Source organism: Diaporthe citri (assembly GCF_014595645.1).
Source record: "Diaporthe citri strain NFHF-8-4 chromosome Unknown scaffold_1, whole genome shotgun sequence".
Taxonomy (NCBI): Eukaryota; Fungi; Ascomycota; class Sordariomycetes; order Diaporthales; family Diaporthaceae; genus Diaporthe; species Diaporthe citri.
Window position 1 is genome coordinate 1,684,179 of NW_025064846.1, and position 21,189 is coordinate 1,705,367.

The 21,189-nt window shown below is 55.6% G+C and overlaps 7 protein-coding genes across 7 annotated transcripts; 5 read left to right on the forward strand and 2 right to left on the reverse strand.

Moving 5' to 3' along the window:
- Positions 1-1,275: 1,275 nt before the first annotated feature.
- Positions 1,276-2,734, forward strand: INS49_000447 (uncharacterized protein; the record flags this gene model as incomplete). The annotated part of the gene is made up of 3 exons (XM_043161285.1): positions 1,276-1,867; positions 2,060-2,440; positions 2,511-2,734. The coding sequence occupies 3 exons, from the start codon at positions 1,276-1,278 to the stop codon at positions 2,732-2,734; spliced, it is 1,197 nt and encodes a 398-aa protein (XP_043029791.1).
- Positions 2,735-3,369: 635 nt separating this feature from the next.
- On the forward strand, positions 3,370-7,278 carry INS49_000448 (uncharacterized protein; the record flags this gene model as incomplete). Its single annotated transcript, XM_043161286.1, has 4 exons — positions 3,370-3,537; positions 3,592-4,708; positions 6,443-6,479; positions 6,537-7,278. 4 exons carry the CDS (start codon positions 3,370-3,372, stop codon positions 7,276-7,278), a joined length of 2,064 nt encoding a protein of 687 aa, XP_043029792.1.
- A 2,451-nt stretch (positions 7,279-9,729) lies between these two features.
- Positions 9,730-12,039, forward strand: INS49_000449 (uncharacterized protein; the record flags this gene model as incomplete). The annotated part of the gene is made up of 2 exons (XM_043161287.1): positions 9,730-9,747; positions 10,465-12,039. 2 exons carry the CDS (start codon positions 9,730-9,732, stop codon positions 12,037-12,039), a joined length of 1,593 nt encoding a protein of 530 aa, XP_043029793.1.
- An 848-nt stretch (positions 12,040-12,887) lies between these two features.
- INS49_000450 (uncharacterized protein) lies at positions 12,888-14,639 on the reverse strand (the record flags this gene model as incomplete). The annotated part of the gene is made up of 1 exon (XM_043161288.1): positions 12,888-14,639. The coding sequence occupies one exon, from the start codon at positions 14,637-14,639 to the stop codon at positions 12,888-12,890; it is 1,752 nt and encodes a 583-aa protein (XP_043029794.1).
- Positions 14,640-15,312: 673 nt separating this feature from the next.
- Positions 15,313-16,370, forward strand: INS49_000451 (uncharacterized protein; the record flags this gene model as incomplete). The annotated part of the gene is made up of 2 exons (XM_043161289.1): positions 15,313-15,370; positions 15,448-16,370. The coding sequence occupies 2 exons, from the start codon at positions 15,313-15,315 to the stop codon at positions 16,368-16,370; spliced, it is 981 nt and encodes a 326-aa protein (XP_043029795.1).
- A 97-nt stretch (positions 16,371-16,467) lies between these two features.
- Positions 16,468-17,300, reverse strand: INS49_000452 (uncharacterized protein; the record flags this gene model as incomplete). Its single annotated transcript, XM_043161290.1, has 3 exons — positions 16,468-16,479; positions 16,536-16,771; positions 16,877-17,300. 3 exons carry the CDS (start codon positions 17,298-17,300, stop codon positions 16,468-16,470), a joined length of 672 nt encoding a protein of 223 aa, XP_043029796.1.
- A 1,172-nt stretch (positions 17,301-18,472) lies between these two features.
- Positions 18,473-20,204, forward strand: INS49_000453 (uncharacterized protein; the record flags this gene model as incomplete). The annotated part of the gene is made up of 3 exons (XM_043161291.1): positions 18,473-18,675; positions 18,743-18,760; positions 18,818-20,204. The coding sequence occupies 3 exons, from the start codon at positions 18,473-18,475 to the stop codon at positions 20,202-20,204; spliced, it is 1,608 nt and encodes a 535-aa protein (XP_043029797.1).
- Between the last annotated feature and the right edge of the window lie 985 nt (positions 20,205-21,189).

Consider the following 21,189-nt stretch of genomic DNA (forward strand, 5'->3'; position numbering starts at 1 on the left):
GTCGTCAGTGACGCACAGCGCATGCACAGCGCACGCAGTGTTGCTGCATGTCGACGCCCTAGGTAGTTGTCGGTGACCCCAATTCGGGACAGCAAATGTCTCTCTTGGAACATGGTCGACGTCGATCCCGGAACCAGCAACCTCCCTGTTCAATTGGCCACGACATTCCGCATGTCACGTCATGCACACCGGAGCACCGTCCCAAGTCTGCAAATCCCTCCAGACCACAAATCGCAGCCGGTTGTCGTGTGCGCCTTTTGGGAAAGTTGCAGCTTGACCGAAAGATCGCACAGCAGCAGGATACTTAGCGTTGATCGTGGATGGCTGTGCATGATGGAAGGATCGCGGCCGAGAGCTTGCCTGTTTCCCCACCGCAGCAGGCAACAACGAGGCAGCGAGATCGCACAGCGGCCGCTTTGCTGACAGGGGAATCATCCACGAAGGAACAAGGTGGCGCGCATGCAATCGACCCCTCCAGCAGAAGCAACACTTCAGTGCCATCTACGCCAACACGCAGAATCCACCGAGGAGGTGCCATTCGATGATGGCGAGTCTGAGCGACCATCGTCTGAATATTGACTTTTGGCCATTCAGAGGCAACTCTGGATGCGCCTGTCGCCGGTCCCGAAGGGGGAAACAAGGTTACGCGAAAGCCAACCTTACGACATAAGCCTGAAACATCCGACGAACCTGTCATTCGCTCATCTCTTGGCTCGAGAGCATTCTCCGCCAGCGGCAGTCCGCTTGTGGTGCTATCAGCTGCGGCGGGGACGTCATCCTTCGAGAAGCTATATGCGACGCTCTCCACCAAGCCAACCCGGGCAGCCCTGCACGCTACGGACGTAGGACCAAGAGAGCCTGGCTGCGATTTGGATCCTTCCAATTATCTCTCTCGGTCCATTCGACCTCTAACGTCGCGTGCCCATGCAAACTAGGCTGGTGAGCCGGAGTGACATAAGACGGCCCCGGATTATTTGCGAGGCTGTGATCATGGCCCACAAGGGCAGGCTGGCTCAGCTGATCCCACAGGATGGTGCCGAGATGCGTTGTCAGATTGCTGTCGCTTCGTTCAAAAGTCGAAGCAAGCGCTCTGGACGAAGCATTCCCTCGGGCCTGCGTTCTGGTTTGCTTTGCAGCGCCCTTGTCCTCCCCACACTCATATCCGTGTGTTATACCTCGCTGTTTGGGAATTGTTCCGACCATATCCATCGATTTGCCGCCGTATTGGTCGACCTAGGCAGTCTTCCAGAGCAAGTGTCATCTCTTTTAGCAGAAATGGCAGCTCCCCGGACCCGCTACTACTGGCTAGCCAAGGCGAGCCTGCTTGGATTCTCATTGGCGGCCACAGACAAGGCAACTTATACCGACCACTCCGTGACAGCCATCAAGACGTTACAGACCTTTTACGATGAGCCAGATGGGCTCTGGGAAACGACAGGCTGGTGGAACAATGCAAATTGCCTTACTGTTCTGGGAGACTTCCTCTCCCTTTCCGTTGACGGGGCAAATGACTTAGACTTGGACAATGTGCTCTCCAATACTTTCACTCAAGCCCAACAGACCACTCAGACGGCAACCAAGACGCTTGTGAAAGGCTCGAGTAGGCGTTTGTTCGAATCAAGATACACTGCTTCCCCAGTACTGGGCGACTCCGGCCTCGCTGCCAGGGGCTTTAGTGGCTTCATCAATAATTACTATGATGACGAAGGATGGTGGGCTCTCGCCTGGATCCGAGCATACGACGTCACTGGCAATACGGAGTATCTTAATATGGCGGAAAGTATCTTTGCGGATATGCAAGGCGGTGTCAACGGTACTTGTGGGGGAGGCATATGGTGGAGTAAGGACAGGAAGTACAAGAACGCAAGTAAGCAACTTTCTGAAACCGATTCGATTCTAAACCTCTTCCATGCCTACAACCCTCTTTAAATACCTATGCCGGGCTCTAGCAAGCTTTGTCTCGTTAGAGACAGAGGCTATTGGAAGAGAGCGTCCTGGTGCACCGATTCTTCAGACTTGGATTTTTCAGGTGCTCAATGGCTGACTTCTTGAGTTGTAGTCGCCAATGAGCTATACCTATCCGTTGCTGCTTCTCTTGCAAACCGTGCAGCCGGATCGGATTCGTACTTGAGCATCGCCAAGGACGAATGGAACTGGTTCAAGGGCAGTGGTATGATAAACGACAATAACTTGATCAATGATGGACTCGACATAAACTCTGATGGGTCTTGTTCCAATAATGGGGACACGGTATGGTCCTACAACCAGGGAGTCATCCTCGGTGGGCTGGTCGAACTCTCCAGAGCCACTGGGGACTCTGAGTACCTGTCTGAGGCTACTTCGATCGCGGAGGCTGCGATAGAGGCTCTTTCGGAGGACGGCATCCTTCATGAAAGTTGTGAGCCCAATGATTGCGGGGCCGACGGCTCTCAGTTCAAAGGTGAGTGAATCCGCTCCGCATACAAAAAACATTGGGTGGGTGACCAAGGCTGACTGAGACACACTGTCAGGTATATTCATGAGGAACCTGTACTACTTACAGCTCGAGGCCCCGCAAGACAGTTTCCGCAGCTTTATCCTGGATAACGCGGATTCCATTTGGAATAACGACCGTAACAGCAGTGACTTCTTGGGCCTCGTGTGGTCTGGTCCTCCTTCGGCAGGCGGGTTCCCTGATGCGAGCACGCAAAGCTCGGCATTGGACACGCTCGTTGCTGCGGTGGCCGTGTTCTAGGGCGTATGAACAGCTTTTTCGTAGGAAACATGATCCACAACTTCTGGCGTATCGGTCAGGTTCGAAATTCTGTATATTTTTGTGTCCAAGGCATGGCGATTTCGAGGGAGTTGGGCAGTCACAGTGCTGCGTTCCAGGCTTGGGGGTTACCAAATTCGAAGGTTATCTAGTAAATACCAGAAAGTTGTTTCGAAACCAATATATAAATCTAGCTTATACAATATTATTGTAAGACAGAATCGAAATGCTCACACTTGCGTTGACCCCCCCCCCCCAACACTTTCCCTGGAAAGCGGCCGCGGTGGGGTACAGACCCTGAAGGGAAGGGTTTGAGCAGAGACCCGAACAGCAAGGTGCCAGGCCTGGAGATTTACGTGCACATTCATGCCCTGATACGGCCCTTTTGACAGCCAGGATCACCAGCAGCCTGAAGTGTTTGTTGCCAGTTGTTACCGTCTAGCCACAAACTTCGGCAGCGATCAGAGCATCGCAAAATCCTAGCAGACAGCAGTTCACATCGTGGGAAGTCACGCTCGGACTAGCGTGCCGTCTCACCCACCTTCACCAACTGAACCACTCCCGTAAACAGGATTGTTGGGCCCAGGGACTTTGCCGCCGCGGTCAAGCATATCAAAATGGAAGACGCCCCCGAGGAAGACTTGGACATCAAGCTGCAGACCGTCTCAAAAGACCTCATTGCCGAATTTGACGCTCGCCTCAGGCCCTTCTTGCGGAAGGCAGATGGATCTGGCCGTGTCCGCTATCGCGTGCGTGCACGTGAGGTGTCGCATCTTGTGTCAAATGTATGTAAACAATGCCACCCTTTGGTCTATTTTTGTGTTGACGGCTTGAGATAGCTGCTCGACCCATTCCAAGAATTGCCTCAGCTCCTTGACCCACATCTGCCCAAGTGGCTTCCTGTGCTCGCCGAGGCCTTCCTGGAATACCAGCAGACCCGGCGAAAACACATCAAAGGAGCTTCCAGTACATCCTCATTGCTGATGCCGTTTCCGACGGCAATTTGCAAGCTGATCTACACCTTCTGCAAGATCCGCGGTGAGAAGGTCATCGTGAACTTCCTTAATGTTGAGACCCGGTATCTTGAGCTCCTCCTGTCCGCCATCGAGGAGTCAGAGAGGAACCTGGGCTCCAATAGCGATGCGCTTCAATGGACCTGGGAGGAACGATACATCGTACTGCTTTGGCTGTCTCATCTCATGCTTGCACCATTCGACCTAGCAACAATATCCTCGGTCTACATGCATGATGTCGACTTGGCAGGCGTCCCGGGTTTCCTCTGGCCATTCAATCCTCCCAGCATCACTGTGCGCATCCTTCCATTAGCAGCTAAGTACATTGCCTCACCAGGCAAAGAAAGGGATGCCGCAAAAACGCTCCTTGTGAGGATGGCCATGCGCCGGGACATGCAGGAGCTCGGTATCCTACACGCTCTCATCGACTGGGCTCTCTTCTCGTTGCATCCGAGCCTAGAGGACAATGATTCTGCGAGCAATGATGGTTTGAAACAAGCAACCAACCAGAATCCTTACACCTTCATCGGAGTGCTTGCTTTTCTGGCAGGAGTCCTGTCATCTGCCGACGCATCTGAGGTGGAGAAGTACTCATCAAAAGTCTTCTACACCGTCAATGCTACGATGTGGAGCGATGATAGTACTTCTAACATTATCAACTCGTCTGCGGTGGCAAAGAAGACGGTCATCAAGGTCATGCGCTCGATTTCTGTGTCGAAGTTGACAAGAGAGAGCCGAGACCTCTCAGGAATCCAGCTTGTCGAAACCACTGTGCGGTACCTTCTGAGGAGCTTGTCCGATAAAGACACGCCTGTCAGATTCGCAGCGAGCAAAGCCTTGGGAGCCATCACCCTCAATTTGCCCAATGAAATGGCCTCACAAGTCGCGGCGGTTGTTCTGCAAGCGCTAGAGGAACATGTTCGGGTGGCCGATCAGGCATCAGGTTCGAACGCACCGAGTTGGCAGCCACCGAAGAAAGACTTGACTTCAGTGGATCCTCTTGAGTGGCATGGCCTCATGCTCACCCTGTCTTATCTCTTGTATCGGCGTTCGCCACCCCCGGAGAGCCTTGGGAAGATCGTGCAAGCCCTGCTGCTTGGTCTCTCGTTCGAGCAGCGGAGCGCATCGGGAGTCTCTGTCGGCGCTAATGTTCGCGATGCAGCTTGTTTCGGCGTCTGGGCTCTCGCAAGACGTTACTCCACGGAGGAACTTCTTGCAGTCAATCAAGAGCTCTTCGAAGGAGACAACCGTGAAAGTGACAGTGGCTCTATTTTGCAGATGCTCGCCACTCATTTGGTAGTCACGGCTTGCCTGGACCCTGCGGGAAATATCAGGCGTGGCTCCTCGGCTGCATTACAGGAGCTCATTGGTAGGCATCCTGATACTGTGGAACAGGGCATCGCGATTGTACAGACAGTTGACTACCATGCTGTGGCATTAAGATCGAGAGCGATGCAAGATGTTGCCCTGGGCGCCACGAAGCTACATTCACAGTATGGAGTGGCAATCCTCGAGGCTGTCCTCGGCTGGCGAGGTCTAGGTGACGCGAACGATCGTGTTCGGAGATATGCAGGAGTGTCATATGGTATGATCACAGCCGAGCTGGCACGGATGACTTCGAGCAGCTCGGAAGTCATATCCACATTTTTTGACAATATAGCATTGTCCATCCAAACACTACAACCGCGCCAAGTTGAGGAACGACACGGCCTCCTGCTAGCCTTGGCCTCAGTCATGGATCGACTGCCAGAGATGGTTGCATACAGCAGGGCCCAAGGTCATCAGCAACAATTAGCACCGTTAATCGAGAGGATGCTGTCTGAACTGGAGTCCAGCTTCAACTTCATTGGTGCTACGACCTTCCGACGCCCAGACCTCATCGCAGAGTCAGCATCCCGACTATTCACCTCCTCGTTCCCGGTTTTCCAAGCATCGTATCTCGGCCTTGATGCCATCACTCCGGCAGATCTGGTGTCTGGATCTTGCCTCTTGCCATCGTTAAGAACAAGTGCCACAAGCACTGCTGTATCGCGGCTGGCGGAATGTTCTAATTCGAAGGACTCCCCACCTGCTTGGGTCAACGACATTGTGCCCAGAATTTTGAATGATTGTCTTGTTAGGACAGAAGAGGTAGTGGTCCGTGCGGCCTCTGAGGCTGCAGTCGTGTTACTGCTCTTTTTGAAGCCTGTCCAACGCGATGGACTCATCGAAAGTTGGGCCAATCTTGTGCTGAACGGACCGCGAGCTGGGAATATCAGAGGACACTTGTTCGCCCTGACAAGATCACATGCAGTTGTGTCGTTGTCACATGAAGAGGCGAGGAACACAACCTCGGACACAATTCCTAGAACTCTACTCCAATGCTGGGCAAAGGACACAACTGTCGATGTGCGGGTGTGGATACTTGAGAGCCTTGTTGAAGGTGACGCGCTGAGGTATAATGTACAAACATTGCTTCGGATAATATCAGAGGCACTCGAGGACTATACGACGGATGCGAGAGGTGACGTGGGATCTCATGCTCGTTTGCACGCAATACAGGCAACCAAGCATTTGTGGGCGTTGATGGCGGACCCAGAGACAAGGCCAGCGGAAAAGGCCTGTCACTCGGCAGCTTCTAGCCTTTTGTTGCCCATCGTGCGATTGGGTTCTGAGAAGCTTGACAAGGTGAGACCAGAGGCCCAGTCAACGCTGGCTCTGGCCCTCTGTTCAGAGTACGTCGCACCCCCAGTCTTATATTAGGACGTGAAAGGAGATTGACTGTGGCGCAGCTCATCAACGGAATTGAGGAAGCGTAGCTGCTCGTCCCAGGACTACTTCTACTTCCTTCTTGACCTCACAACCCACGAACATTGGCTACATGAAGCATTCCGCGTCGACAACGGTCCGGGACCTGATGAGTGGATGGACCAGCTCCTGGCTGGGTACGTGACCTCGGCAGACACAGGCAATGAGGACCTCGTGATAGCCAGCCGCTCCGCGCTCTGCGAATACTGCGGTGGGAGCCAGGAGAATCTCGACCGCGTGTGTGCTTCACTCTATCGGAACATGAAGGCCCGCCAGGGCCAGGACAGGGTTATAGTGCCGACGCTGGAGATCATTGCGTTTCTCCTTTCCGTGGGCCTGTACCAGAGGACCAAGACGGTTGACTTCAAGAGCCTCTGCCTCCAGTCCCAGAAGGCAAGCTACAAGACCGGCAACGTGCGGAAGCTCATCGCCTGCGTCAAGGTGTATGGGGGCATCGCGAACATTGGCAATGATCCCGGCGGGCTAGTACCGATGGCGACCGACACCCTGGGGCAGAAGAGACGAGAAGCCGTGGCGGAGGCGAGGAAGAGGCTGGGGGCGTTGATGCTGCACCCCTGGCCGCGCGTCCGGACGTCGGTCGTCGACGAGCTCTGGAACGTGCTGTCTGGCCACGAGGCCGACAAGGCCGGAAAGCTAAAGGGCGTGGACTGGGGCACGGCCGAGAAGGGGGTCTTGAAGCAGTTCGGATCTGAGCTTGACATGTAGGACGGAGGCGCTTTTCATTTCTTCTTTAAAATTACGAATAAGAAGCCTTGTAAGTGGGTACGCGACCTTGGGACGAGTTGCTTCGTGCGTAAGAGTATGGATACTCGAGCATTGCATGTGACATACCCCGTCACAGCATCCCGGCACCCCAGCAAGATAGGCACTTCAAGGGTCTCATCAACCAGAGAGAAGTCGTCCCGGCCGGAGCTGTGATTCACCGTCCACCCCCATTTGGGCTGCCCGTCCCGAATCGGGACCAAAGAGTTGCTCCTGGGCGAGGAGGCGACTCGAAGCATTATGCATGTGCAGTTCTGTCAGATGTTGCACAGTAGCGGTTGTCCGACTCCTGGGTGTTGCCAGTGACGTCGCGAGGATGTCCTTCTGGGACCGGACAGGAAGGTCGTGCCTCACCGGCCAAGCAAGCAATCTCCAGTCCCTTCTCACGGCGAACAGGTGGAACGGGTGGAACAGTTCCACGATCCACTCTGGCCCCGGCCCCCACACCTCATCCCACGTGTCATGCCTGTCACTTTAGTGGGGACGGGGAAAATGAAATACAGCACAGTAGTCTACTGTCCTTGGCGCGGATCAGGTTCGACGACGGTATTAATTGATTAGGCTCGACGTCGGCGTCGGGGCCCAGAACAAAAAAAGAAGCTGGCAGCAGCCATCGTTCGAGGGACAGGACGATTCGCAGTCGTGCGCGAACAGGCGTCACCCCGGCCCGGGTCAGGCTTCCTGTTGAGTCTTGGAAATGCGAGGGTTGTGCGTGATGAAACCAGGAAAGTTTGCGGCGAACAGACATGGGCAGCGATTACTAGCAACCGAGATACAGCAAGACCGGGGGAGGGGGGCGCTGCGCAGTGACGGACACAACCACCGCGTCTCCTCTCCGTCTCCGTCTCGTAAGGCGGCGAATCGAAAAGCGCGGGCCTCATGTTCACGGTTCAATGCGGCCTGTGGCAGCATTGAAATGCAAAAAAGAAAAAAAAAGTGATTTTTAAACTTTGGTCCGAGTCCCACCAGCTCGACGAAACATCCCCAAAGCAGATGTGGAAGGTTGGACTCGATGCGCCACCAGGTCGCAACAGCGACACCCGGGAGGTGTCCTCACAGCGTCACATTTTCTCTTTTTTTCTCCCTTCAAGCCTCAAAGCTCGAACACCCCCCTCCTTCTCTCTCGGCGGGGCTGGGGCTGTCCATATCCATCCGGATCTCGCAGCCATAGTCTAATATAGCAATTGTCAAGCCATTACGAACGGCCGTCGGACCTGCTTATTTGGTGGTGGGATGGGGGCTGGATCAACTGCCGCATGCCGAGCGAGACCACTGGGCAAGGCGCTGGCGGCACAGGAGGTCAACGGCCCGTCAATTCGATGCTACAGCACGATGGCATGCATGCAAGTCAAATTCCGCGCGTCCAAAGGCGGGGACTGGCTTCCTTGGACAATCCCGCCTGCGCATGCAGTGCAGCTCAATGTGCAACGAATCGCGAGCTTGGGGCCCCGGCGGCTCCGAGCTCAGACTTTTGTGCGTATGCATGTATGTATAAAAGTAGTCTACCTCCCCCATGCGTGCCTATCAGATACCTAGAAGTCTGGATACTGCGGTACATCGTCCAGCAAAGCGCAGCTGGCTTTGGTGGTGGACCGGGGCCAGCCACCATCGATCCGATTTCATCGCAGGGGCTGGGAACTATCGGCTTCTAGTGTAATATAATAATAGTCTACCGAGTACGGGAGTATTTGCTCGGCTCTGGAACACCAACACCGACTGGTGTTTGTGGCTAGGTGTTGAATGAGTGTTGAGAGCTTAGCCTACTGCACTGTCACTGGGAGATACGGTGGTCCAAGCTGGATCCATCTCAATCCAACGTCGTGTCTGTCAGCCCTGTACCGCAACGCACATGCACGTACAGACAAACGACGACGAGCTCTCAATGACACCAGCACCATGGCCAGCAGCGCCATTCAGGGCCAATCCACGCGACGAGGCTTGCGACTCGGAAACAAACAAAACACGCTGACGACATGATTTGCAATCAATCTATTCCATGGCAGGGCTGCACACGGGCACGTGACGGGCAAGTCAAGTCAAGTTGGTGGGGGCGGAATACTGCTGCCTGGAGGTTGATGACGGCTGCCAGGACACGCTCTCTGGGACAGAGCTCCCAGTTGGCTCCGACCCCTCCCTCCAATGTGTCCCAACCCATGGATCCATCCAGCCATCCTCCCTCATCAAAGACCCCCGGCCTGCCAACTGCCCACCTGCTTCTCTCCACTCACACCACTCCCCTCCATCCAACTCGCGTTCAAGCTTCCGTTGGCTCCCTGACCTTGACGCCTTGGATGGAATGTCAACCAGGAACTACCTGGCCTGCCCAACCCTTGCACCCCATTGCCCTTCTCTTCCTGGCTCATAGACTACACACAGACACACGACCATCCATCCATGCCGCCCTACTGCGAGGTAGCTCTTTGATGAATTGAATTGAACTGAACTGGATCGACTTGATTCGACTCGACTCGAGACTCAGGGCCCATTCGTCTCGATACATACATACATACATACATACATGCAGCACCCGTCCTAACGCCTTCCACTTCAATTGAACCTCCCCGTTCCGCCCGCGGACGTGGGCCATTCGCTGGAAACTCAATGACAGATCCGCTCCGCCTTGCTACTCTGCACAGATTCCCCGCCGGCTGAGCTCCTCGCTTGACGTCGACCCTATAGTCGATGTTGGCTGGCTGCTTGTTGCCCAACCCAGCCCAGCCCAACCACCCGTCGGCACAAGCTCTCAGCATCACTTGACTGACCTGGCTCCAAGGACGCCGTATGACCCTGAGCTGCTCAACGCCGGTCGCCTCTCCGATCTGCGGTACATGGTGGTGGACTACGCCCTTGAACGCCATCTCGATCGGCATCACATAATATCGTGGACCGGCCCCCGTCCCACCTTCGATCGAGTCTGGGCCAGTCCTGCTCCCCCGTCAGCCAGTCTTCGCTCTCCTACGTCGCACCCGAGCGCTCTGAACAGCTCTACTCCTCCGTCGGCGGCTGGTTAGGTCTTGGAAACCTAGCGGCCGCAACTCGCCGCCCAGCATTCCAGCCTCAACTGTCTTTGCGCCGGGCCCGTCTTCATGGCGGAGTCCCCATGCCTCGGCCGTCCCTGAGGATATACAGCTCGCCATCGAGGCCCTGACCAACCTCAAGGAGCACTGCCCTGACTGGGCCAAGCGGCTCGACGAGCTTAGCAGCCAGATAGAACAGAGGCAGATCGACCTGGCCGAGGTCGCAGAGCAGCACTCCTCAGGCTGCCTGGACCCCAATGGCCGCCCACAGTCAACCAAATCCGTGCGGAACCGCGGCTCCACCCAGTCGCTCAAGCCCAACGATGACGGGGAGGCACATCCCGACTCGCCGGCCTTGGTCAGGGTAGTGGAGAACAAGAATGCCGCGCACGAGGCACGGCGAGCGTCCGTGGCATCCAGGGGCGGCGTTGACAGGCCGCACAAAGACCAGGACTCGAGCAATGGGAAACCACCTTTGAGCCATACTGCTGTCGAAGGACAGACAAACCAGGTCATCGCACTTGCCACGGCTCAAGCGCGGGCGACGCTTCGGAGGACGCAACTGAGCAAGAAACGCGCTGCCGCCGCTGAGTCGATGCTTTCGGCTGAGGGTGCCACGCCCAGCAAGTATCGCAACCGCAATCTCGTCTTGGTGTACTATGATAGCTACGTGCAATCCTTCTTCGAGGAGCTGGTCAAGTTCGTGAGTGCGAGCCGTAACCTGATGCGCAAGGCCAAGATGGCCGCCAAGGTCGCCCAAATCAAGAAGATGGCGGAGCTAGAGGTGCCGGACGACGGCTCGTCGGCATCAGAAGAAGAGCCTTCCTGCAATGGGAGTACGAGTATGGATCTCGATCCGCCACAGCTGGCGAGTCCCAAGGACATGTCACCTGCAATAACCGGCGGGATGAGAGTGGACCTGCTCGGCGGAAAGGTGGAGGCTCAGGCAGATGCTACTCAAAGCACACCAGATCAGAACATGAAGAACGGGTCATCGCCCACCATCAGTCCTAGTCGGTCGCCCCACGCGCGCGCATCGATGGCCACAAATGGTTATGGCAATGGCAATGGCCATAAGCTTCCATCGCAACCCCTCAAGCCCAGCTCTGTACCTGCCGCGCGACCCAAGCTCGGTGGTGGTTATTCCTCATTCTCCTCTTTTGGACTGGGCCTCGGGGACCCTCAGCAGCCCGATGTCTTCGATGACCTGGATAAGAGCCTCGAGTCCGTCCAATCCATGTGCGAGCACGCGGCGCACCAGTTCCTGAGGGATGGCGACTGCAGCGACGAGGTCGTCAATATCAAGGATCGGCTCGGTGGGACCAAGACATCGGCGGAGAACGAAATACAGCGCATCCTGGATCGTGACGACTCCCTCAAGGCCAAGCTCAGCGAGGCGCCGATTCGAGCCAGGAGCTACCGCCCGCAGAGTATGAGACGGGGCGCCAGCCTTGCATCTGCAAATCCGACTGCTGGGAGAGGCAGTGGCGAGGCTGGAAGGGTTATTAGCGGAGGCTTCGATGGCAACAGACTCGCACCGGATCCAGAACCGAGCCCATTTGGAGGATCTGGCGGGATGTTGGAAGTTGATGATGGGAGTGATGAAGGCGAGAGGGAGCCACCAAAATTACAGTATCGGTCAACAAGAGCGATGGGCGCGCTCAAAACCGTGTCTCCAGGAGCGTGAGGCTGGCTGGAAATCGCTGTCGGCCTATCAGAGAATAATGAACACACGAGAGACCCCTACTTTGGACTGAGGTGGAGGTAATCCTCGTACAATCAGGTGGGCGAACCAATAGGGAGTATGAAATCCCATTGGCTCAAAACCCCCACAGAGAGTTTTTGCAGACTGCTGGAGTTTGATCGGATGGGTTGAGTGGTTGGTCTCAATTTATGATGAGCGAACTGTCGCGCGACCACGGGGAGGTCGAACATAGGGACTGCTAGTGAGCTGGAACAGCTCATATGGGAAAAGTTCTGATCACTCAAGCACACATTGTTGCACATAGCGAGGACGTCACTTTTTGGATACTGCCAAGGCGCCGGAGAACATTTGAATGACTGCATATGGCCTGAAATGGTCGGCATGGCAAGGGGGCATTGTGGGGATATAACAGCACTATTTTCATGAATGAGAAGCCCAAAAGTCGCAATCAGACAAAAAATGGTCCCTATGAAAATAACGCAGATACCCTGAGCACCGCCTCGCCTGCTTTTCTACCAGAGACGGTAGGCGCGTGCCAGAATATTCGCATGTGATGACGCCGGCATTGACCCTACCGGTAGATGCTATTGGTCAAGTAAGGACATAACTAGACACAATACTTCGTAGCGGATTGTTCAACCCAAATGGTATTCGCCTTGTTCTTTGTCGTTTTGTTTTAACTTCAGTGCCGAGCTCTCCCCTCAAGCCGGGGTAGAGGCGTTTTCCCCTTTTTCCATGGGTAGGGCCTCCTCCACGCATTATGGCATTCAGAAAAGTAAAGGGTATCGCAGGTAAAGAGTCTTTGAGAAACCAAGGGTGCAAAGCACCGGCTAGAATGTCACCTCCCTACTCATTAGCTCGTCCAGCTCCCTTCGGCGACGGGTACGGTACTGCGCGTCCTCGGGGAGCATTTCCAACACATGGCTCTCCGTGCCCGCCGGACTGCTGGGCCCCGCGCCGTCCTGTCGTCCATCAGGCGCCCTCCACGGCGGAGCCTGTCCGCCTGGCTCCCGGCTACTTTCACCGGCGGCATTCGTTTCCGGCTCTGGGTCCCTAGGAGGCACCTTCCGCTTCCAATTCACTGTCCACACGAGCAGCTGCGGGCCCTTCTTGAGACCCTTCAGCTTATGCATTTTTGTGCACTCCGCACAGTCAGCCGTCCCACTTTGATTGTTCCATCGGGTGCTGCAGGTAGGGCACTGCCCGGCAAAGTGATGGGGCAGGCCGCGCCAGCTGGTTTTCTGCACCGGCTCGTCCGCCGCAGACAAGACGTCCAGGTCCTGTGACCATGGCGAGAGGTCGACCGGGCGCTGATTGTGACATCTTTGGAGGTGATCAAATGTGTACGGGTCGCGATCGTCACCAGATAACCGCCGTAGCACGGGAAATCGCCAGTGCTGGTGGGCCCAGCTCACGATGGTATCCATCTCGCTCTTCTTGTCCTCCGACGTCTCGAATTCGATAGTCAGGGTCTTGAGCTTGGGCATCCGCAGGAAGAGGAGACCCCAGCAGCTCCAATGTGGGATTGTGCTCGGCGACGAGGACCGCAGGTGCGGCGCCAGCATTCGGTCGGCATTCTGTAAAGCACGCATGCTTTGCTGCATCTGTTGATGCGTGGGCCGATCCGGACTTGAGTTGAAGGGGCTGATGACCAGTGGCGCGTTTCCCTCCCAGTTCCACCAATCTGTGCGGCGCAGATATATGCGGAGACTGGTGATGTGCTCTGTTAGGCGCCAGGGGCGGATTCGTTCGGCTTCTGGAGGATCCCGTATTGGTGGGAACTCCGTCCAAAGCGACGACCCTACAAAGCCTGGAGGATAGGCGCTGACAGGAGGAAGTTGAAGAGGCCGTATGTGCGGAGCAACAGGTAGAGGACCACGGAAAGGTGGGTGAATTGTCGGCTGCAGTCGTGGGTTGCTTACCGGCACCAAATGGGGTCCGTGACGACGTGAGTTGGCACTGAATATGCCAGTCACTATATCCACGAGGTCTCGCTCGAGCCACCACATCTGCGGGAATATTTGCAGGTTTTGAATGTGTCGAGCGGCTCCCGGGGCAAGTACAGAGACATATTGACTTGGGGACTGTGGGCACCATCTTGGCCCTCTTGCGTTGTAGAAAATCTTGCTCCCTTGCGATGGAAGATAGTAGGTCTCCAGGTAGACGCGTCGACAAGTCCTGAGCAAGTCTGTATGAATTTTCCGCTGCCCTGTGTAGCCAGGCCGGAACCAGTCCCAGCTGGAGAGTAACTCTTGGAGACGGACAAGGGCGGAAGCTGGAAGTCCCTGGACCGCTGGCGCTGGACCATCCTCGTTATTGAGCGTTTGGACGCCACTTTCGTGTGATTCCCGGTCACCTGCGTGGCCAACTAGACCACCTTCCATATCTGGCTCATCGTCGAGCTTCTCATGGTCATCACGGGCAAAGAAGTCGTGTCTGATGGGGCGGTCCAGTGCCGGTAAAGTAAACTCAGCGAGTGTGAATTTGAAGATCAGAGTACGAATTTCGGCAGGAATACGGCTGAAGAGAGGCGACGAGTCCTGTTGGTCCACAGAGTCCCAAGAAACCATGCGATAACTCATGGGGGCTCGAGCCGAGCCTGGAGGAAGCGGGTTGCTCGTATGCGACATCGGGAAGAACTGAGCCCTGCGCAGGAGCGAGGCAACGCAAGAGGCGAGAGAACAAGAGAGAAATCGGGAGACGTAGAGAGAAAGGGAAAGAGATAAGGTGGGAGGGAGTAGAGACGGAGGGAAGCAGGATCGCAAGAGAGAGAGCATACAAACGAGCTGGCGAGAAAGCCAGGTGGGCAGCCTTGAGAGGGCGGCAGTCCTAGCCCTGACCAGCAGCTCCCAGGTTTTTGTGTCATAGTCGGGAGCAGCGTGCTTGTACCACCTCAGAGTCGAACGCTTGTTCGAGACGAGTCGTTGTTCGTTGCGTTGCCTGTCGCGCAAGGCACGACGACGAGACGCGGTCCTGCGGGCGGACCAGGAGCTATGCGAGCTACAGGCAGCTATGTACCTTTGTACTGTACCTAGATGCCCGCATTCAACGGGGGTCTGGCAGCGGGGCTGCTCCAGTATCTCGCACCCGAGTAGTGTGGGAGCATGTGCCAAGGGTTCACCGCGGGGTAGCTCCATCCCCTTCCCGTTCCATTTCTCCAGCCCAAGGCTAGAATTTGCATGTTTGATGACAGCCTCGAGATACCTAATCGAGATACCCACCCTTCCACGGCTAGCCTCATCCCCACCAGCCAGAATGTCGACCCCCGAGGACCTCGTGCCCCGGTTCAAGCTCGAGCGCTTGCTCAACCAGGGTAAGACGACCAATCTCTCTCCACCGGACTGAATGAAAGTCTTCCGAAACTCTGACCCCGGACCTCCTCTGCTCCAGACCAAGCAGGCAGGAGGACCTCGCTCTGCGGCACCATTGACGGCCAGCCAGCCTTACTGGTTCTGGAGCGTGCGCCCTTCCCCAATTCCCATGACTACCTTGGATCGATTGCCGGCAGCCTCCGCACGCTCAAGAACTTAGGCGCCAATGACATCTATCACTGGTACATGGCCAGCAGCGGCGCCTTTGCCCACGCACAGAGCGATGATGACTTTGCCGACCTGAAGATCAACTTGATATATCCGTGTACGGAGCAACACATCAAGAAGTACAGCAAACAAGGGGTCCGCTTCGTGAACGAGACACCCGAGATCTACAGGGACAGGATCCGGCCGCACATGCAGGCCAAACGGGACGAGGGCCGGCTGAACTGGGTCTTCAACATCATCGAGGGACGCAAGGAGGTCGAGGACGTCATTTACAGGACGCCCCTCGGTGAGGCTGGGGACGAGGGCTTCCTCCTACTGCCAGATCTGAACTGGGATAGGAAGACAACAGAGGCTCTGCATTTGCTGGGCATAGTGGAACGCCGCGACATCTGGAGCTTGCGAGACCTCAAGGTCAAGCACATACCTTGGCTCGAGCACATGAAGGCCAAGTTCATCGAGGCCACCGAGAAGGTCTACCCTGACATCGAGTCCGACCAGTTGAAGTTATATGTCCACTACCAACCAACGTACTACCATTTTCACATCCACATCGTCCACGTGGCCCTCGAGGCCGGCGCGACACAGGCAACGGGGAAGGCGATCGGGCTGGAGAGCATAATCGAGCATCTGAAGAGCATGGGCAACGACCAGGAGAAGGGCATGGACTCGGTCTCGTTGGGTTACACGCTTGGAGAGGCTAGCGAACTGTGGACGGATATATTTGAGCCGCTCAAGCGCGGTATTTCTTCTCAATCTCCAGCACCAGGTCGTTGACTTCCGCTCCGTGCGGGCAGTCTGCCCATTCTCCACCGTCCCGGATGCAGTAGATATCCTCGTCCAGGCGTACTGTACAGCTCTTGGTAACTCCGGCCTAGGACCCATGCTGTTAGTTAAGGAAAGTCTCCAACATAAGCTTCCGCAGACACGGTGACGACCTACATCTGAAGATCGGCGGACGCTGTTACGGAGCATCTCGACTCCCCAGGCGCCGTCGTCCTTGCTCGCGCATTCGTCCAGCTTCTTGAAGTCAATGGCATGCTCCAGCGCGCAGTCCTCGATGAGACTCCTCTGCGGGATGTGTGGGTAGTCCTTGATCAGACACATGGAGAATCCAAGGTAGGTCTTCGGGTCGGGATACAGGTCTTCGGCACAGAGCAACATGATGTTACCAAGACCTAGTCGGGACACGTCCAGTCAGTTTTCAACTGTCCGAGACTCGGCCGGGTGTAACCCCGGCGAGCACGCAATCTAGATGAGGGGGCGAGGGGATGCCGACTCACACTCCTCGGGCCCATGCATGCAGGCGACGCCGTCGTTCTCGGTAGGCGTGCCGATGAAGGACAGGGTGAAGTTGACCTTGTCGAAGACGCGCACCATGGCGGGCAGGACCAGCTTCTGCAGGCAGTCCCTGGCGTCCGGGCACTTGGACATGATATGCGCCTCGAGCGGCACCAGGGCGGCATTCGCGTCAGAGCCAGAGCCGGGGGCCGGGGCCGCCGCCTGCAGCGTGCTGGAGAGGCGCGACGAGATGTCCGGCAGCGGGCTCAGCACCGACGAGGGCCTCGCGTACACGTAGAGGCAGATGACGACCAGCGTCAGCGCCAACAGGGGCCGGAACCGCCCTGCCCTCCGCGCGTGGGGCCGCACCGGCGAACCTGCCGGGCGTGGGGGGAATGTTTTGTACTTGGCGTACTTCTCGTCCATCTTGGGTTGTGGTGCGGGTGCTGCCTTTTCTGGAACGTGTAAGACAGCAAATTCAGCGATGGCTCCTGTCAGAATTCTAGGGACGGGACGGTCGGCGAGGTGGCCATGACCAGTGTGCGTTGTATGTGTGTGTCAGTTATCAGCTAGACTATCAGCAATCGTGAAGTGTTCGACTCCACTGACGTGATTCAGGGCTAGGGTATTTGATCGAGGATTTGGGGGAGGGGGGGCGCTAAGCTTATATCTAAGACCACCCTACTTTTAACGCTGGAATCTTTCAACGCTAGATGAAATACTTTTTGCGGTGGAAGATTCTTGTCACCATCGCTGGCGTGAGACAATCTGTGGGGAAGATCGCACAAGACTCGGGTTGCAGCTCTATTTGTAGCAATGCCGCGTCCTGAAGGAGGCTGGGTGGGCACAGCAGCAGGCCACCTGAGCATTTGGAGGATCCCTCCAGGCCGCTTGCAAAGGTGCTCACAAACCAACAATGCATAGACCACTCACACTTCTGAACCGTCTGGCATATGTCATTAGCCACATGCTCCACTGGGTTCCAAGGTTGATAGCAGCCTGGCATTGAGAAGGGTAAAAGATTATCCCCCTGTCAAGACCACACTGGGAGAGGGGGCAGGTGCCGAGGTGTAACAATCCAGGGGATCAGACAGAGCTCGATATGCATTATCCGGGCCTTCCAGCGAAACGTTGGCTGTGGTGTGGTCGCGTGCGACTCGACGTTACGTTGTCACGGTCGCCCTCACCTTGTGGAGTCGTTTGCTGTGGAGGCGGGAGAGGCACGTCCTGTGTTTTTGGGGCAGGGGTGGGGGCCCAGCAGGTATTAGAGGGGCCGTTCCTGCCTGCTTACCAGGTACCTAGGTCCGTCTGGGCATGTGTTCAGCGGCTCACCTCACGAGCCTGCATGACCTCAGTTGCGCCTTCTCCTGTGCGTGGCTACAGTGAATGCTAGATGGTCGGGTTGTTACTTCAAGGTCATGAGCACCCATACACTCCTTCTTGTATCCCAACCGACTCACTCATTTGATCTTGCGTGACTCACTCTCTGTTCTTATCCATCATCTTCCAACTCCACCAAGTATTTTCGACCTCGGGGCGTAGTAGCAGCGAGCTATGAGCATACGTATCTCTACACCTCTCCAGCAGACACACCCAACATGGCGTCTGGACAAGAACCACAGCAGCAGTCGTTGGACGACTTCCTCCGACCTCTGCACATAACCGACGACACTGTTCTCTCGCTCTCGCGGGAGTTGTACAACACGTTCTTGCAACTGTCTAATAAGTCAGACAACCAGTTCTTGCCAACGCCCATCAGCGAGTCCCTCCTTCGGCGGGTCGACGGCGCCGATCGCGGCCGGTGGGTTCCCTCGACTCCAGACACGCCACTCTCATTCAGTCAAGACTGACCGTTTGCCCAACCGCAGGTACCTTGCTATTGACATGTGAGCTCATTCTTGATTGTACAAGACCCAGGGCCATGTACTGACCAGGAGCTGCAGAGGAGGAACGAATCTCAGAGTCGGCTTTGTAGAGCTGCTCGCCGGTGGGGCTGGCGAGACCAGCAACGAGGGCGCTTCAGTTAATGGGAGAGGATTCTCGTCGTTTGCACTCCAGTCCCCACGGCTGCGTCGGCTCCTGGAGCGATCATGGCCCATTGGCGAGCAGCTCAAGGACCAGAACCCAGACAACCTCTTCGACTTCATCGGCGAATGCATATCAGTCGTCGTCGGCCAGGCTTGCACAGACTGGGGCCTCGATCCTCAGACCGAGTTACCCATGGGCGTCACTTTCAGCTTTCCCATGGAACAGAAGTCACTGCAGGAGGCAACCCTCATGCCCATGGGCAAAGGATTTGCGCTCGATTGCAAAGTCGACCTGGGAGCCTATTTACTTGCGGGGTACGAAGAGCATCGCCGTGCAAACCTGCCGCGTATCAGGGTCGCAGCCATTGCGAACGACGCAGTCGCAAGCCTCGTCTCGTTCATTTACCAGTTCCGGGCAAAGCCAAACCAGAGCGCCGCCATGTCCCTCATTTGCGGGACCGGCACCAATGCCACAATACCTTTGAAACTCAGCACCCTCAAGGAAAGCAAGCGGCCCAAGACAGTGAGCGTCATACCCGGACAGGCTGGCAATGACGTGAAGATAGCCGTGAACACCGAATGGAGCATCAACGGTACACAACTTGTCCTGAGCAGCCATGGTATCATAACCAAATGGGATACACTGCTAAACATGAACGTCGAAAGGCCCGGCTTCCAACCCCTGGAGTACATGACGTCTGGTCGATACCTCGGCGAGCTGGGTCGCATCATATTTCAAGAATACTTAACAAAGGTTCTGCGGTATGACATCTTCGAACTTCCACTCAAGCTCAGGGAGCCGTTCGCCCTAAGCACAACCTTCCTCAGCCATTTCAAACCTGAAAGCAATAAAAATGGCACCCTGGTGGAGCAACTGCGGAGGGAGTTCCCGATTGTGGAGAAGGAGAACACGAAGTTCTCCGTTCACGAACAGCTTGAGTGGACACCAGAGATCGCCGAGGCACTCTACCGCATAGCAGTTGCCATCGAGGTCCGGGCTGCAGGCCTCATGGCTGCTTATACAATCGGCTTGCTCACCTTAGCTGAAAACCTGCCACCGCCCCTGAAGAAGCACTCCGTAGTTCCTAGACACAGTCCGGGCGAGCTTGTCGTTGGATACACAGGGGGATGTATCACAGCTTTTCAGAACTACCTGAAAGACTGTCAGGCGTTCCTCGACAGGGTCATCGTGCTGGAGTTCGGCAAGAACAAATACCGTATTCTCCTCAGTCCATGTCACGATGGAGGAATTACGGGGGCGGGAATCTTGGTTCCGGCATCATTGCATAGCGAGGAGAAATAGACGGAGTTTCTATGTGCGACAAGAGGGCAGATTTGGGTAAGCAGCCATTGGCAGTGCTGCCAGACGGTGAAGGCTTACAGAGCGGGTAGGAAGGAAGCCTGGATGGTTGGCTTCATAGCGATGGTTCTTTTAGACTACCATGATACAATAAAATACAATTATATATTATATCAAGGCTTCATCGCATGCTCAAGCCGGTTTCGTGACTGATTTGACTGAGCGATATTGCATGTCTGGGTCTGTGTACGCACGTATGTATCCAGGCAGAGGATGCAGCAAAGCAGCTGATCCGTATCAGGCCCACATTGTGCAACAATTGAGATGGACCTGAACATGCTGCTGGTCTCTTTCATCCATTGTGACTTTGTGAGAAAACCCTCAAACATGACAGGTAGGCCTGCTCCTTGTTTCACCCTGTGACCGAGGAATACAAAGCCACAAGCTGCTTCAGCCCACAATAGTACGCAGTGGCCTTTTGTCTGTCGGACGACGTACTGCAGTCCCAATCAACGGTGTGCGGTGAGTACGATGAGGCAATTAAGGCCCCTACTCCCACATGGTGCGGTGGATCTTGTTTCTCAGGGGTCTTAATAACGTACAGCACTGTGCCGCTGCTATGTGCAGCATGTATGTAAGTAAGTGGATAGATCGCAGATGGCCACTGGCTGTCAGGGGGCCCCCGGGCCCAGATACTCCGTCACGTGGGGCCAGTGAGCTTCATTTCACGCGTCTTACGTCGGCACGCGGCCCCTCCAAGAGCCCAAGCTTCTTATTATTACTGGTGTGTTATTTGTTTTGATTTGACCCCAAAGTTGACCAAGCGATGCTCCAAATGACATGTGCACATCTTGCATAAGTCCAGTCGGGCTTTGTCTTTCGTGACCGCAAAATAAGGTCCCCAAATGGGGAACACAAATCTAATTCATTCCTTACTTTCAAACCACTCGTTCCTCCGTCTTGTCGTCTTGTCGCATACAGAGACAGC